This window comes from Microtus pennsylvanicus, chromosome 22, assembly GCF_037038515.1.
Source record: "Microtus pennsylvanicus isolate mMicPen1 chromosome 22, mMicPen1.hap1, whole genome shotgun sequence".
Taxonomy (NCBI): Eukaryota; Metazoa; Chordata; class Mammalia; order Rodentia; family Cricetidae; genus Microtus; species Microtus pennsylvanicus.
In genome coordinates, this window is record NC_134600.1 from 31,897,336 (window position 1) to 31,910,774 (window position 13,439).

At 38.9% G+C, this 13,439-nt stretch overlaps 1 protein-coding gene across 11 annotated transcripts in view; it reads right to left on the reverse strand.

The window, feature by feature from the left end:
* Cd36 (CD36 molecule (CD36 blood group)) overlaps positions 1 to 13,439 on the reverse strand; it is a 78,492-nt gene that overhangs the window by 19,200 nt on the left and 45,853 nt on the right. For 5 of the 11 annotated variants that reach the window (XM_075956515.1, XM_075956514.1, XM_075956513.1 and 2 more), the window contains 3 exons: positions 9,817 to 9,906; positions 9,121 to 9,335; positions 623 to 783 (listed from right to left, as the gene is read on the reverse strand). In XM_075956515.1, coding sequence (XP_075812630.1) covers positions 623 to 783; positions 9,121 to 9,240 — 281 coding nt within the window. In that variant the 5' untranslated portion in view covers positions 9,241 to 9,335; positions 9,817 to 9,906. Of the gene's footprint in view, positions 1 to 622; positions 784 to 9,120; positions 9,361 to 9,816; positions 9,907 to 10,773; positions 10,793 to 13,122; positions 13,304 to 13,439 lie in introns of those variants that run through there. The other 6 variants (XM_075956522.1, XM_075956518.1, XM_075956524.1 and 3 more) reach the window with 3 other exon arrangements.

The window sequence follows — 13,439 nt, forward strand, 5'->3', positions numbered from 1 at the left end:
TTAAGATAGTGAGAAAATAGGTTTAAATTGCTATGTAAATCTCAACACCTAGATGACCTCAGCATTTACAGGAACTACCATTATGCAAAATCATTTTAGCTTGCAGTTCTCAAAGTAGAGTCTGTATCTAAAACACACAGACGAGTTTAAAACCTACAGGCAGAGTCTTTGACTCCCTTGGCATAGAGGTTGGTGTTATTGCCATTGTCCCCAGCTGAGAGCCACGCCTTGGCAATCACAGCTGTAAGATTTTTATTTCATCTTACGATGTTCATCTTGTATACTTAAAACTTTCAACATGCTTACTATGAAGTTAGGAACATGGCAAAAATGTCAAACAAAACATCTGTGAGTTGTTGAGGACAGTTATTTCATAGCTTAAAGTTGATAATCAATTCTATACTTCTTTTCTGCACAATTAAAATCGGGTAACATCTGAATGCCATATATGTATAGCAACACGAGGAGTTGTTAAACCTATAGATAAAAGATCCATTACAGGTAAGGTAAAAAGTAAGCTAATGGCAAGAAAGCAAATGCATTTCAATACAATGGAGCTCCTTGGGAGGAAAATTCTCAGAAATGAGGTGAGAACGCTACTCAGTCTCAAGAACTTGCTCACCTGTATGTGTAAGGACCTCTCTGTTTCACTTTGATTTTGTCACTGTTCGTTGCCACTTCATCTGGATTTTGCACATCAAAGATCCAAAACTGCCTGTACACCGTGGTGCCTGTTTTAACCCAGTTTTTGTAAGCAATTGTTCCTTCTTCAAGGACAACTTCCTGTGGAAAATAAAACAAGTTTGGGTTGTTTCTTTACAATGAACACAGACACTTTTAAGACCTTGTTATCCTTAGAATAAAAGAAACAACTTGTGAGAACTTGTGTAACTTGGTCACACACTTAAAGCAGGAATGTTTTCCCCACAAAGCACCCTCTCTTGGTTAAAGTTTATACAGAGAATCTGTGTGAGAATGGCAAAGCCTTCCTTGTCGCTTTCTAAAGGAAACTTTCAAGTGAACCTGTGGCAACATTTCCTTAGTCAACAAAACAGGAAATTAAGCTAATTCTAAAAATGATCACACCGAAGACGCTTTGCCAGGTATCGTCTTCTAACCTTGAGGAGCAGTGTTGGTGAGACACAAAGGGCAAATGCTGAGAGAAAACTTAAGTAATATTGGGAGTTTTACACAGCAACAGCACCAAAACCCATCCTTCTTCCCAAGTTGGGCAATTCAAGGGATTGGCACTAATCTTTGTTAAATGGAGACCATAAATGCTCACGATGAATTACATAAGTATAAATTTTCCTCTTTGGAAAATTTGGTCATTCAACATGACCGCTGTAAACCAGTATATATTTGCAGGAATGCCTGATTCTGTTTCCAAAAGATATAACTACTTAATTTATCATTGTACTACTAATTTTCAAAGAAAAAAACAAGATGAAGGAGAAATAGTGTATGTGTGTGTGTTTGTCTGCATGCATGCATGCATGCCTGTCTGTCTGTCGGTTTGTGTGTGTCATGATACACATTAGAAATTAGGTATATGAGATGTGGTGGAAATACACAAGAAGAAAATATACAGCAAAGGAACTGAGACTGTTACGAGCTGCCTCCTGTTTAGATTTGAGACCAAGTGGAAAGCCACAAAGCCCTTGAGGGCCCATGTCATTGTCTGCTCAGTAAGAGTTACCATAGATGCTAGCCCAGCTGCTGTCCAGGGCAGTCACTCTCTGAACAGGAAGTCCGCAAAGTCATAGTAACTAGTGCAAACAAAGAGAGTTTGTAGCTGGTAGAAATTCCAGTTAAGTGATTTGAAAAGAATGCCTAGGTCCAAGAGTGTGTAAGGAGAAAAGGAAGGAACATATTTCACAAAATTTAGCCTACTGGAATGGATGAACACAGGAACAACATAACCCACTTTTCTTTCCTCACCTGGAAATATCAGTTCACTGAATAATGGGGTCAGGAAAGGGTAAGAAGCAGTAGCGTGCATTTGAGATGGAACCTCTGAGAAAGCAGGTGGCTGTCACACGTGCAGCCCAGGCAAGCAGTATCACAGTGGCTGAGGAAATCCGCATCCTGACCCTTCCACCAGTCCTCTCTTGCTTCATACTGTTACTAAATTTCCCTGTCACACACACACACACACCCTGGTCATGTTCTGCTCAAAGATGGTGGATGTGAAAACAAGTTTCATGTCTTTGGGAATCATATTGCTTCATGCAGAGGATAATGGGAGTTCAGAGAGCAGAAGGAGGCAGCAGGCTAGGATGCGTTTGAAACTGGAGTGGTGTGCCCCCAGCACACTTGAACGAGGGCTGCTTGGTAGTGGTGTAGGCAGGTGCGCTGCTCACGATGGTCAGATTTCCAGTGTTTTTCTGTTAAAGTATCCTTGAAAACAAGATATGCTGCCAAAATGTAGACTTCCACACTAGCCCAGTATTAGGGCAGACTTACAAAACAAAGAATACTTGCTTTTCTTCAGATAAACGTGTTTGTGAATGCCAAAGCTAAAATCCGTATTGATTCAACTATGTCAGAAGTATGTCAGAAGACTATGAAAAAAGAACACCCTCACACACACAAGCATCAGCAGGTCATAAATTTATAAGGCCCAACAGAACAGCTGTTAGTGATCTTGTATAACTAAAAGTACAGATTCTTTTCAGTCTTTGGTGAAAATAAGTCACTCTACTCTTCTGAACTTGAAATGGTTTCTGAGTGTACATGTTGTTTTGTTCTGTGAACAGAGAAGCCACTGGACTGTGGCTGGGAGGCGGGGTAGAAAGAGGGCTGTCATTCAAAGACAGAGATGTACACACTACCTTTGATAGTTATGTGGGTGAGTATTCTTGTAATGGAATGGCAACACCAGGAAAGTATGTGTCACACTCACATGACTGTCAAAGTAATAATTAGATAACTTTACATTTTTCTGTATTGGAGTAGAGGAAGAACAAGAATTTAAAGAAAATGCCTTAATGCCCCAAGAGCCCGTGAAAACTGAGAATCATAGGTAGAACACTCAGTACACAGTGAAACTAGACACCATACTAGAAACTAGATACTAGAAATCTGTGTGGATCCAGACGGGTTATTTCAGTTATTTATATCTTAGTTTCCTCCTAAGGTAAAGATTAGATATGTTGAGCCGTATGAACTAAGCACATTTAGAAGCAAAACATATGGATGACATTTGAACATGGTTTGTCTTCACCTCACAAATTATAACAGCTAAGAAGTGTGGGCTGAACGGCATGAACACACAGAAGCCACCCGGCAAGTGCTCACTGCTAGTCCCGTGGAGACAGACTCCACTTGTTAGAGCAAAACTCCCCATCATTCCTTCCCATGCCGCTCCAAGTCTGCGATCAGCTATTCACTGCCTAATGCCGTCATGCGACAGTTATAATACTACATGACGTTTCTTTTTCTGTTCCTTAATCAGTGATGATTTTTATGTCCTCCTTCAAAGTCAGATGTTTGTCTTTGTCACCACACTTCCCATCGACCCTGTCCTGTTCTAAGCAGGACAGCTTGTTCAGCAATATGATGGCCGTGGTGGGAGTGACCAGCCTCATTCTGCGCAGATCTGAAGCTCCACTCCCCAGGAGGGAATTCTGTTCTCCTACAGTAAATCTGGTCAAATGCTCATGGCTGTGCAAGTCGTAGGCACTAACAACCGTTTTTGTTTTGCTGAGTGAGCCGGCACCCTTCCACTGTCTTTTTAATATTCACCTCCAGGCTCACAGACGAGCATCAAGCAGTGCTTTGTTTAGAGAAGCCCGTTTTTGCAGTGGGTGCTGGTTATTGCACAGATTCATGACTGGTGAAAGCGGCAAGTGTGAGTGAGCGCCCAGTGCTGGCTCAGTCTTGAAAGAGGCATCTCTGTCACACTGCTCCCTGGAAATCTCAGAAACATCCAGGAAGAAGGGGCTGAAGGCATGTAGGAACTGGAGGAAGGGGAGGAGCATGGTGACATGCTGTCTCCCAGCCATGGTATGGATGCTTTACTCAAGAACTCATCAGACGTCTTAGTGGCTGAACATTCTGTGTCCAAGGATGGACCCACAGAATTTCATTGGGAATGGGGGGGGGGGTCATTGAATCTCACCTGTCCTCATGTGAACAACACAAATTGAACTCATTCTATCACTAGTAATGAAAAAAATCAGGTAGGAATAGTGTTTGAGAAAAGATATCATTGAGAGGGGACAAATAAGACCATAAGGGGTTACTATGATCAAAATACATTCTACATATGTAGGAAAATATCATAAAGCAACTCATTATTATGCACACAACTAACATAAACTAATAAAATTTCTAATATATATGTGTTATATCTACAAAGTTAAAGAGAATTCAATAGATTATTGGTGACAGTTATGCTAAAAAGAACAAATGGCTTTAGTATTAGGATATAATCAATTCAATATGGAATAAAATGTATTGATGTATATTAAGGCATTAAGATTTAATATTTCAGAGGTTCAAAAATTAGCCTTTCAGAATTTATGTAAGAAGCTAGAATGAGCGATTTCATCCCAGTTGGAAAGTGAACTCTATGATATATTGACCATGAAAAGGAAAAGAAACTCACATTTGCTGAATTCTGTTTCTAAATCATTGATTGTGAGCCATTGTTTATAGTTCTATGGAGGTATGTGTGGTATGTATGCTGTTGTTTTAACTTAGTTATTCTACTGTTACTTAATCTCATGCCATTATATAGGAGAATAATCCTTACATATAAAGTAGTTAAAGACATTTTTACTGGGCTTTTATGTACCATGAAAAGATGTGAATTATTTCATAATTTCCAGGAATACTACAACCATATATTATGCAAATATAGACTATTGTCCAAAATTTATCAGTTTAATAAATCATCCTGGTGGATTCCATTCTCCCTCCATTCCCAGCTTTGTGCAATCTCCTTTTGACCCTGGGTACTATATTACCCCATCTCCTTTTGTGAAAGATTACACATGTATCTCTCATTTCACAATAGTGAGCTCTGGCATGTGGTATCCTGAAGTCAATCTCAATTTTCAGTCTTCAGGCGCCCTCCACTCTTTTGTGAAGTGAAATCATTCTTTGACCTGGAGCTCAGGCTAGACTGCTAGCCAGAACTCCCCAGACATCTGGCTCTGTCTTTCCATGGTTGAGATCATAAGTACAAGCTACCATGGCAGGGATTTTACAAGGGTTTGAGCATTGAGCTCAGGTTCTCATGCCTGCTTGGCAAATACATCACCAGGATAGCTGTCTGCACAGTCCCTAGCCACTGCTTATTCAGTGTTCATCAGCCAAAAAACATTTCCTTTCAGCTTCCCTTTATATCTGTTTTCCTCTTAACTTCTAAGAAAATATACTCCCTATTCCCGTTTCTTCATAAAAACCCAGCTTCTTTTCCTTTTCTGTTTCTCCTTGCTTTTGACTATGCAAAAGTCTGTAGTAAGCAATCCTGCTACTGTGGACACTCAACTCCTAGAAGGCAATGTGTTTGTTTAGTTTTATCTGTAACCTCGCAGCAATCATCAAATCTGTTAGAACTCTGACCTTTGAATATAGACTGATGTTCACATCAAGCCACTTATAAAACTTCTGTGCCTTTCACCTCTTTGGGCATCTATTTCCATCAACAAATTAGGTGGGCATGTTATGGAATGTCACATTTATTCCTCCCTCTCCTTACTTAGTCCTCCTATTGAAAATAATAATGTATCTAGGACTTCACCAATTTTTATAAAGCATTACCATTTTAGTCCTTTGGCAATATAATGAGCCTGTAAATAAAGACATTTCTATAAAAGTAATTTTAATCTCACTTGTGTAGAGGTTCTGTCCCACAATCCTTGTTCTTTTGAAGATTTCATGTTATCAATTCCCAAACACATTCATTCTAGGGTCATAGTATTCAAGGTTATATCACTGTATCACTTAGTCTCTAATTTTTCCTATCTACTACTTAAGATGGAATGTTGATTTGGAAGATTGTAAAAATAGATCAAATTTTATCTGTATATCTATCTATATCTATATCTATATCTATATCTATATATCTTCACATGTTTATTTATGAAAGTTAAATCAATTTTGTATGGGAAGCTCTTAGTAATACTCTTAGTCATTTGTGTTTCTTATATTATTCTGAAAATAATATACCAACTGTTCTTTACATCACCAATTAGTTACTTTTTTTCATAGTGTTTAAAATGTCACAAATCTGAGTATATTGCATTATCCCCAACTCTCTTATTATTCTAGTAATCCTGCGATATTCTCTATCTTTTAATATTATACAATGTATTTTGATTGTTTTCTCTCCCCTAATTCCAACTTCTCTCAGAGCCTTCCCTCCTATCCCCCACCCTATGGATTCAACTTCATATTCTCTCTCTCTCTGTCTGTAAAAAGTGAAAATTGAAACAAAGAAACAAAATAAAAACAATAAGACAAACCAAGCACAAAACCTAAACCAAACCAAACCAAGCAAAAAGTGCACAATGAAACACTGAGTCCATTTTGTCTTAGCCAACTACTTGTTGGCATGGAACCTATCCTGGTGTGTAGTTTAAATATTTGGTGAACTCCATTGGAGAAGAGTGATTTTTATTTTCTTCCCCAGCAGAAATCAATTGTAAATAGCTTTTGTGTAGGGGATGGGACTTTGGGTCCATTCTCTCCTCTCTGGGCTGCGGTTTTGTCTATTTTGAGCGTTTGCAGTCTTCTGAGTCTCTGTGAGGTCATATTTGCCTGTGCCTATTGTGTCTGAAGGCACTGTTTCCTAGAGCTTTCCACTACTTGATTTTCTAGCCTTCCTAGCTTGCATTCCACAGAGACCTTGACCTGTTCCTTCTTAAGTGCACTCAGCTGCATCCTGCAGCTTTCCCTTGCTGTTAATCAGTCCTTTTGAAAAGTGCAACACAATCCTCTACGGGCTTTTCATATTAAATACTTCTTCAAAATCAAATAAAATTTCATTGTGTCTTCTTCAATCTGCATGAATAATTTATTTTTCTTCCTACATAACATTTATTTTTAATATTATACATAATTTAGCCCTATATTTTCAAAGCTTTGTCCATTTTCTTTCACAAGACACACCTTTTCTTAGATATTTCATATAGTGGTTGAGAAAAAGTTTTATTTTGCTCACTCCCAATTATTCATTCTATAAATAAAATAAAACTCTCTTTTCATAAGTTTTCTTTGTGATCTCTGAGCAAATTATTAAAGATTTAATATAAAGTGGTGTTAGCTTTCATGTATCACTCAAGAAAAGTTATGTGATTTAATTGTGCTACATAAAGAAAAGATTAACTATTCAGCCATTGTCCATGTTAGTCTATAATGCTGTTTCCTGGGAGATTGTGACTTTTTGTTCACAAGAAAGTTCTGGTCCGTGTGTTGACACAGGTGATGCTCTGCAATGATCCAGGTTGAAACCACAAGGGACCAAAGAGAAAGAGCCAGAGCAGCAGCAGTTCCATCTCCTCTCCCACCCACACCCTTCTTTGTAATTCTACATCAATAATACTACCAAGCAAAACTGGAGAGGCCATTGAAGGGGCTATGTTTCAATAAAAAGATTACGTATAATTTGTACATAGCATGTATATTTCAATACTTTTATTATAAAATATAGCATGCATTTTATTAAATGTAAACAGCTGGAGAAATGCAAGAAGAGATGATCATCGATTAGTTATCAAGCAACTGTGTGTGTGTGTGTCTGTGTATGTGTGTGTGTGTGTGTGTGGTGTAGGAATTCTTACTTTCAACACTCTGCATACTGAGATGGCAGTAAAGGAACTCAGTGGGAGAGAATCTTTCACCTTACAGATTTAGCATTTGTAACGACAAGAAAGCAAAACCCCATAGTAGTAACATCTATTTGTGAATAACTATAATCGAAGTTCATTTTTACGTTAATTCCATTAAGCCAATGCTCCTAGAATGGACATGAAATTTGCTGTTATCTCAAGGATTGCCACAGTGCCAAAAATTAAAGAATGGATGAGAGACTAAAGGTCTTAGTAGTGACTGAAATTCCAGGGGAAATTAACATTAATTTGCCTGACTCTCCTTGCTGCAGTACAGTTACTATCTATCTAGGTTGCTAGGATCAAACCAGTCTAGGAACTGAGGTCAATGCTCCTGGCTATGGCTCTTGGCCACCGTTAGTTGACAGTGTCTCAACTGAACACGGGTACCTCTGGGCAGGAAAGGTGAAACAGTCCTTTCTCCGCCTTTCACTGTGATGGAGAGAGCTTTATTTCATTTGTGACCACTATTTCCAAACTGCTTACACCACTTGGATTTCCAACTATCCTGCAGGATGACAGTAGATGGGCTTCCCCATGTTATACATGGGAAATCTCCAATTCATTAAACTTCCTTTGAATGTGAACCTAAGTAAAACAAACTAGGGTGAGAGATGACAATGAATATATCCATCTTCTTAAATCATTCCAATCTGAGCTAAAACTCCAACTTATTGGTGTATGACAAGATGTGCCCTATATAATAACATTTTCCCTGAACTTTCGAGAGAACCAGATCCTCATGTGAGTACACACTGATTCTATGTATTAGTAATGACTATTCTCACTATTTAAAAGAGGAGTTTTCCAGGGGTCCTAATTCAATAATAAAAACTTTTTAACATGTACACCCACATAGATAAACATATTTTCTCATTGTTAATGAAAATGCAACTTCTATTATAATAATATTCTTAAAAAATATACTATTTCTATTCAAAAGCGTGACAGTGTACTCTCCAAACATGAAGATAATTATTTCTACTAAATCCATATAACTGTTACCTGAAGTTTTATCAAAATTTTCTATACTTAAACTTAGAAATACATTCATGTCCAATTTACACTATACTCATAAGAGTTTCAGGAGGTTAATTTTGTATTCCGTTGTGATGTTTCACAAGGCATACTTCATCATGTGGGGCTATAGTGGGTATCATCACCTTCCTACCCAATGCACAAAATGGCCAGGTAACACAAAAACCAGCATCCAGAACAACATCCACAGAGACCTAATAGAACAAGCAAAAGCCCAGCAGGTTTTCTCGGTCGCCTGTACCTTTTTGATGGTCTTCTCAATAAGCATGTCTCCTACTGGCATGAGAACACCCCCAAACACAGCCAGGACTGCTCCGATGACAGCTCCGGTGATGAGCCCACAGTTCCGATTGCAGCCCATTTTCCTCGTGCAGGTGAAGAATCGCGGTGGAGCACTCGGTTCTCAGCAACGGCCAGGTATGATTACTGTGTTTTCTGCGTGTCCTGATTCTGCCACTGGGACAATGTCATAAAGCAGGAGCTTACGTAGCAGCACAAGAAGATCAAAGTACAAAGAAAGCATGCCACCAGAACAGATAATTCTGACCATTAACGAGAAACAAATATTTTTTGCTTGGCTCACCAAGCTGGTTGTCTATGACCTTCTCCCCATTCTTGCTCCTAAAATCCCACTGGAGGCAGAGAATATCAAAGAGACGGCTTTCCCCACCAACCTTTCTAATTCTTCTGTTTTGTAATTTCCTCCCTGGGTGATTAACATATTATTATCTTATCTAAGCAGAACCGTGTGTACTTACTCTCCTTCTCCAGCTCCCTACCACCCTACCGTAGGGTGCTCCTTTACCCTCTCCCTCGCCTATCTACATTCTGCACCCAAACAGAACTGTAAACATTCTGCCAGGGATCCTCCTGAAACCCAAATGTGGCTGGCCTGATAGTCGCTGTCTGCCAAAGCATCAAGGCAACGGGAACATACCTTATTCATAAACAAACGGCAGTGGCTATTTGCAAGAAATAGGCTGGTGGGGCTCAGAGAGAATCAAACTTCAGAGCATCTGGAAGCTACCTGTCAAAACGAGAAAGCAGAGGAACAAAGCGTTATCACAAAATTAGTACTACTATATTTTTAAATGTAGTTGTACGTGTTAAAGAAAATTCCACTTTTCTGGCCTTTAAGTTTGTGAAAATATTCAATAAACTTTTAAAAGTATATATGACTTATAATTTAATCACTAATGACGTTTGGTAGAATATGGTTAATGAACTTGAGTACACGCATATTTGATTTGTGTATAGAGTTAGCATTAGGCTTTCCTTTTGTTCTTCTTAAAGAGTCTTTTACATAACCAATTGTAGTGCCATTTATTTTATTCCCTATGTATGGATCCTTGTCAATTCTTTTAAATAAGGTATTATTGTTAATATGTGCGTCATGTAGTCAGTTCAATCTGTGAGAGCCTGTTTTATGTACTTATCATGCAACTTTGACAGAAAACAATTTACAGAATCACTGGATTCTGCTGCAACAAAATTATTAAAGTTGTGTCATGTTTTATCAATATTTGAGGAGGAAGCTGGGTCCAGTGACAGTTTAATGAGGGTCTTTCACCTTCCTTAGCGCGCTGTCTACTGCGGATTTGTCCTCCAAACAGTTTTGTTTCACAGCAAAATGTCCATGGCCAAGAGGAACACAGATGTCAACAGAACCGAGAGAAAACCGAGACACACAGAGACCGCTTTGACAACACCTCATACAGCCATATTTCACAAAGATGAAGGAGAACAAATGGTACAGAATCTTTCCTGACAACAATGCACCCTCTGTAACCTGTGGGGCTTCCCTTTGCCTAGCCTCACACCTGACATTTGTGTAAAGCTGAGACTTTTCCGGAAACAGAGCATTTCAACCAACCCAAGAACTTGTGAGGATTACCTGCTGTAAACCAAGAATCCTATCTGTGAGGTAGCGATCACAGCAGAGCGACCCAGCTGGCGCGGCAGAGATAAGGCCCTGGAGATGAGATAAAACCTGATCTTTCACCCTCCTTCCAGGTAACAGTGAAGAAAAGATCCAGCCGCTCTTGACTTTTCTAATATTTCAAATATGATCTGCAGTGAAAGTAGTCGTTTCCAATATAAGTAGCAGAAGTGGTCCTTTACCCGTGTTTGGTCGTTCTCCAGTTGTCGCCTGGGAGACTAAAGGTCTCACAAGTAGGATTGCGTAGCGGTGTGATAACCCAGAGACCTTTGCTCCTGATAAACTCTGTTTCTGCTTAACACTTCTTAGACTTGTTTAAGAAAAAAATCTTTAAGAACGTGTGCATCTTACAGTGTGACACACGGTCATAGGACAGGACAGGTACTCTGTGTGCTATAGTGTAAGGACATGGAAAAGTTTCAGAAACATTGCTTGATCAAGAGTTAGTTAAAGCCCTGGGTTCAAGAAACTTTGAATCATCAAGAGCTAGTTGAAAGCATGAACCTCTGCAAAATTGTAAGCCATGAAGTACTCCTAGCATCTAGCCACCTGTTGACACCCAGCTTTGTGGTCCAGACAGAAGCAGAGCTAACTGCTCGGGGGAGGATGGGGGGGCGGGGCATGCACAAAAGCAAAAGTAGCTGCTTACAGGGAAAGAGCGTGTGCAGAAGTAGCCCACACCCTGTATCTAGCAAAACCAGCCCCTTTGACCCTGAGTAAACCTGGTTTGCGGTTGATGCCTATACATGTCAACCGCAAATTAGGAACAGGAGCTCTCCCTACTGTGCTGTGCCTTATGTAGTATCTGAGCTCCCAGCCTGGCTGGAAAGAATAAACCTTGCTTTTGCATTCTGGACTTCCAGTGGTCTCTCTGCAGGGCTCAACTTGGGCACAGCACCCAAGAAGTTTAGCGAATACAAATTAAATCTAAGTAAAAACACATAGTTACTGCTTTTGGAAAGTTATTTAATGCCCCATATCGACATTATTAAAATATTCATTGGGGCAGCGAGAAGGCTCAGTGTGTAAGATCACTTATACGCCAAGTTTTACAAGTGAATCCTGGCACCTACAAGGCCAAAACAGAGAATTGAACCCTGCAAGCTTTACACACACACACACACACACACACACACACACACACACACACACTTTTGTAAATAAATGCTAGAAATGATTCAGTAAAAGCATTTCCAATTCTGACAAGTAGAGCATAAAATGACCTTGAAATCACAATATTGTTTCTTCTGAACTAGATGTACCCTTATTCATCCTTTGTTCAATTCTATGTTAAAATACAGTTGTGAAGATACATTTTCAGAATCTTCTTTTCTTACTTAGTTATCCTAATGCATGATAGGAAAGAGTTTCTATAGAATATGGGTAGCTATACAGCACCTACTGTAGCATCCAAGTAACTGTAGCATCCAAGTAACAGAGCCTGCTTTGTAACACCTAGAAACCAATCTTAAGACACATGCATCAGTATAACAGGCAATAGAAAGATTTGGGTACAGTCTGAGTTCTGTCTGCTTCAAACTGAAGTGAGACATTCCACACATCACTGATGCTGAATCAAATTTCTTAGTAAACGAAAGTATCAAGAAATACATTTTGTTGGATCATAGTTAAGTAAATATTAATGTAACTATTTATTAAACATGCTTTCAACTATGTGTCGCTATTTTACAGAGTGGAAGATATTAGCTTGTCCAGCAATTGACATTTTTGGTAACTGATTCATTATCATTACATTGTGTCATCATACAGTTTCTGAATTTTCCCTAAAATTAGGGAAGATACATGTTGCTTGAGTTTCACTTACGTCCTTGACATATGAGTAGTGAGGAATTCATTGTGAAATCACATTTTTTTCTCATAGTTCATGAAATTAAACAGTATGTGTTTCATTGATCTGAAGTCATAAATGCTCAGTTTAGCACAGTCTAGCCTGCAGCTTGACCATCCATATTTATCTTCAGAGAAAGGCAGTGTTTTGTTTTTGTTTTAACAACTTTCTGTAAATACAGTTATAAAGGAACACAAAATTCGGGTCTAATAAAATGACATTTTCTCAATAGCAGAGCTGTTCATGTTTTACAATAGGCCATTTCATTTCATATCTTAGATTAATTTTCCTAAAATCCATTCTTTACTAAAGATTATTATTTGCAATAAATTATTTATGGCTTGAAGCACTGAAATTTAGAAAGCAAAGGATAACCAAGAACAGAGAATTCTCTGGACTAATCTCAAAGAAGAGGGGCAAAGGGTGCAGGATCTAAAATGTCACTCGTTACATACCTGTCTTGACTCTAAGGTGGATCAGCTTCTATCCTATCTGGTGTATTAAATACATACAGATTCCTCTTCCTGGGCTTTTGAATGGAGTTTATAGTTTACAAGGTCGTTAAAAGAAGCAAGGGAAGTGGTCTTCTTCTTCCTCTTCCTGTTGTCATGAACCTTGAAGCACAATGCCTTTCCACTACATGGGGAAGCAAGTAGAAACTGAGAGACTAGGCAAAGCCTGAGGTAGGATGAGCTAAAAGCAGCCTCTCTGGAAAGTATGCTAAGCAGTGGCGCAAATTCTCCTGAGACTCTCTAATTGTTCCCATGTGTGC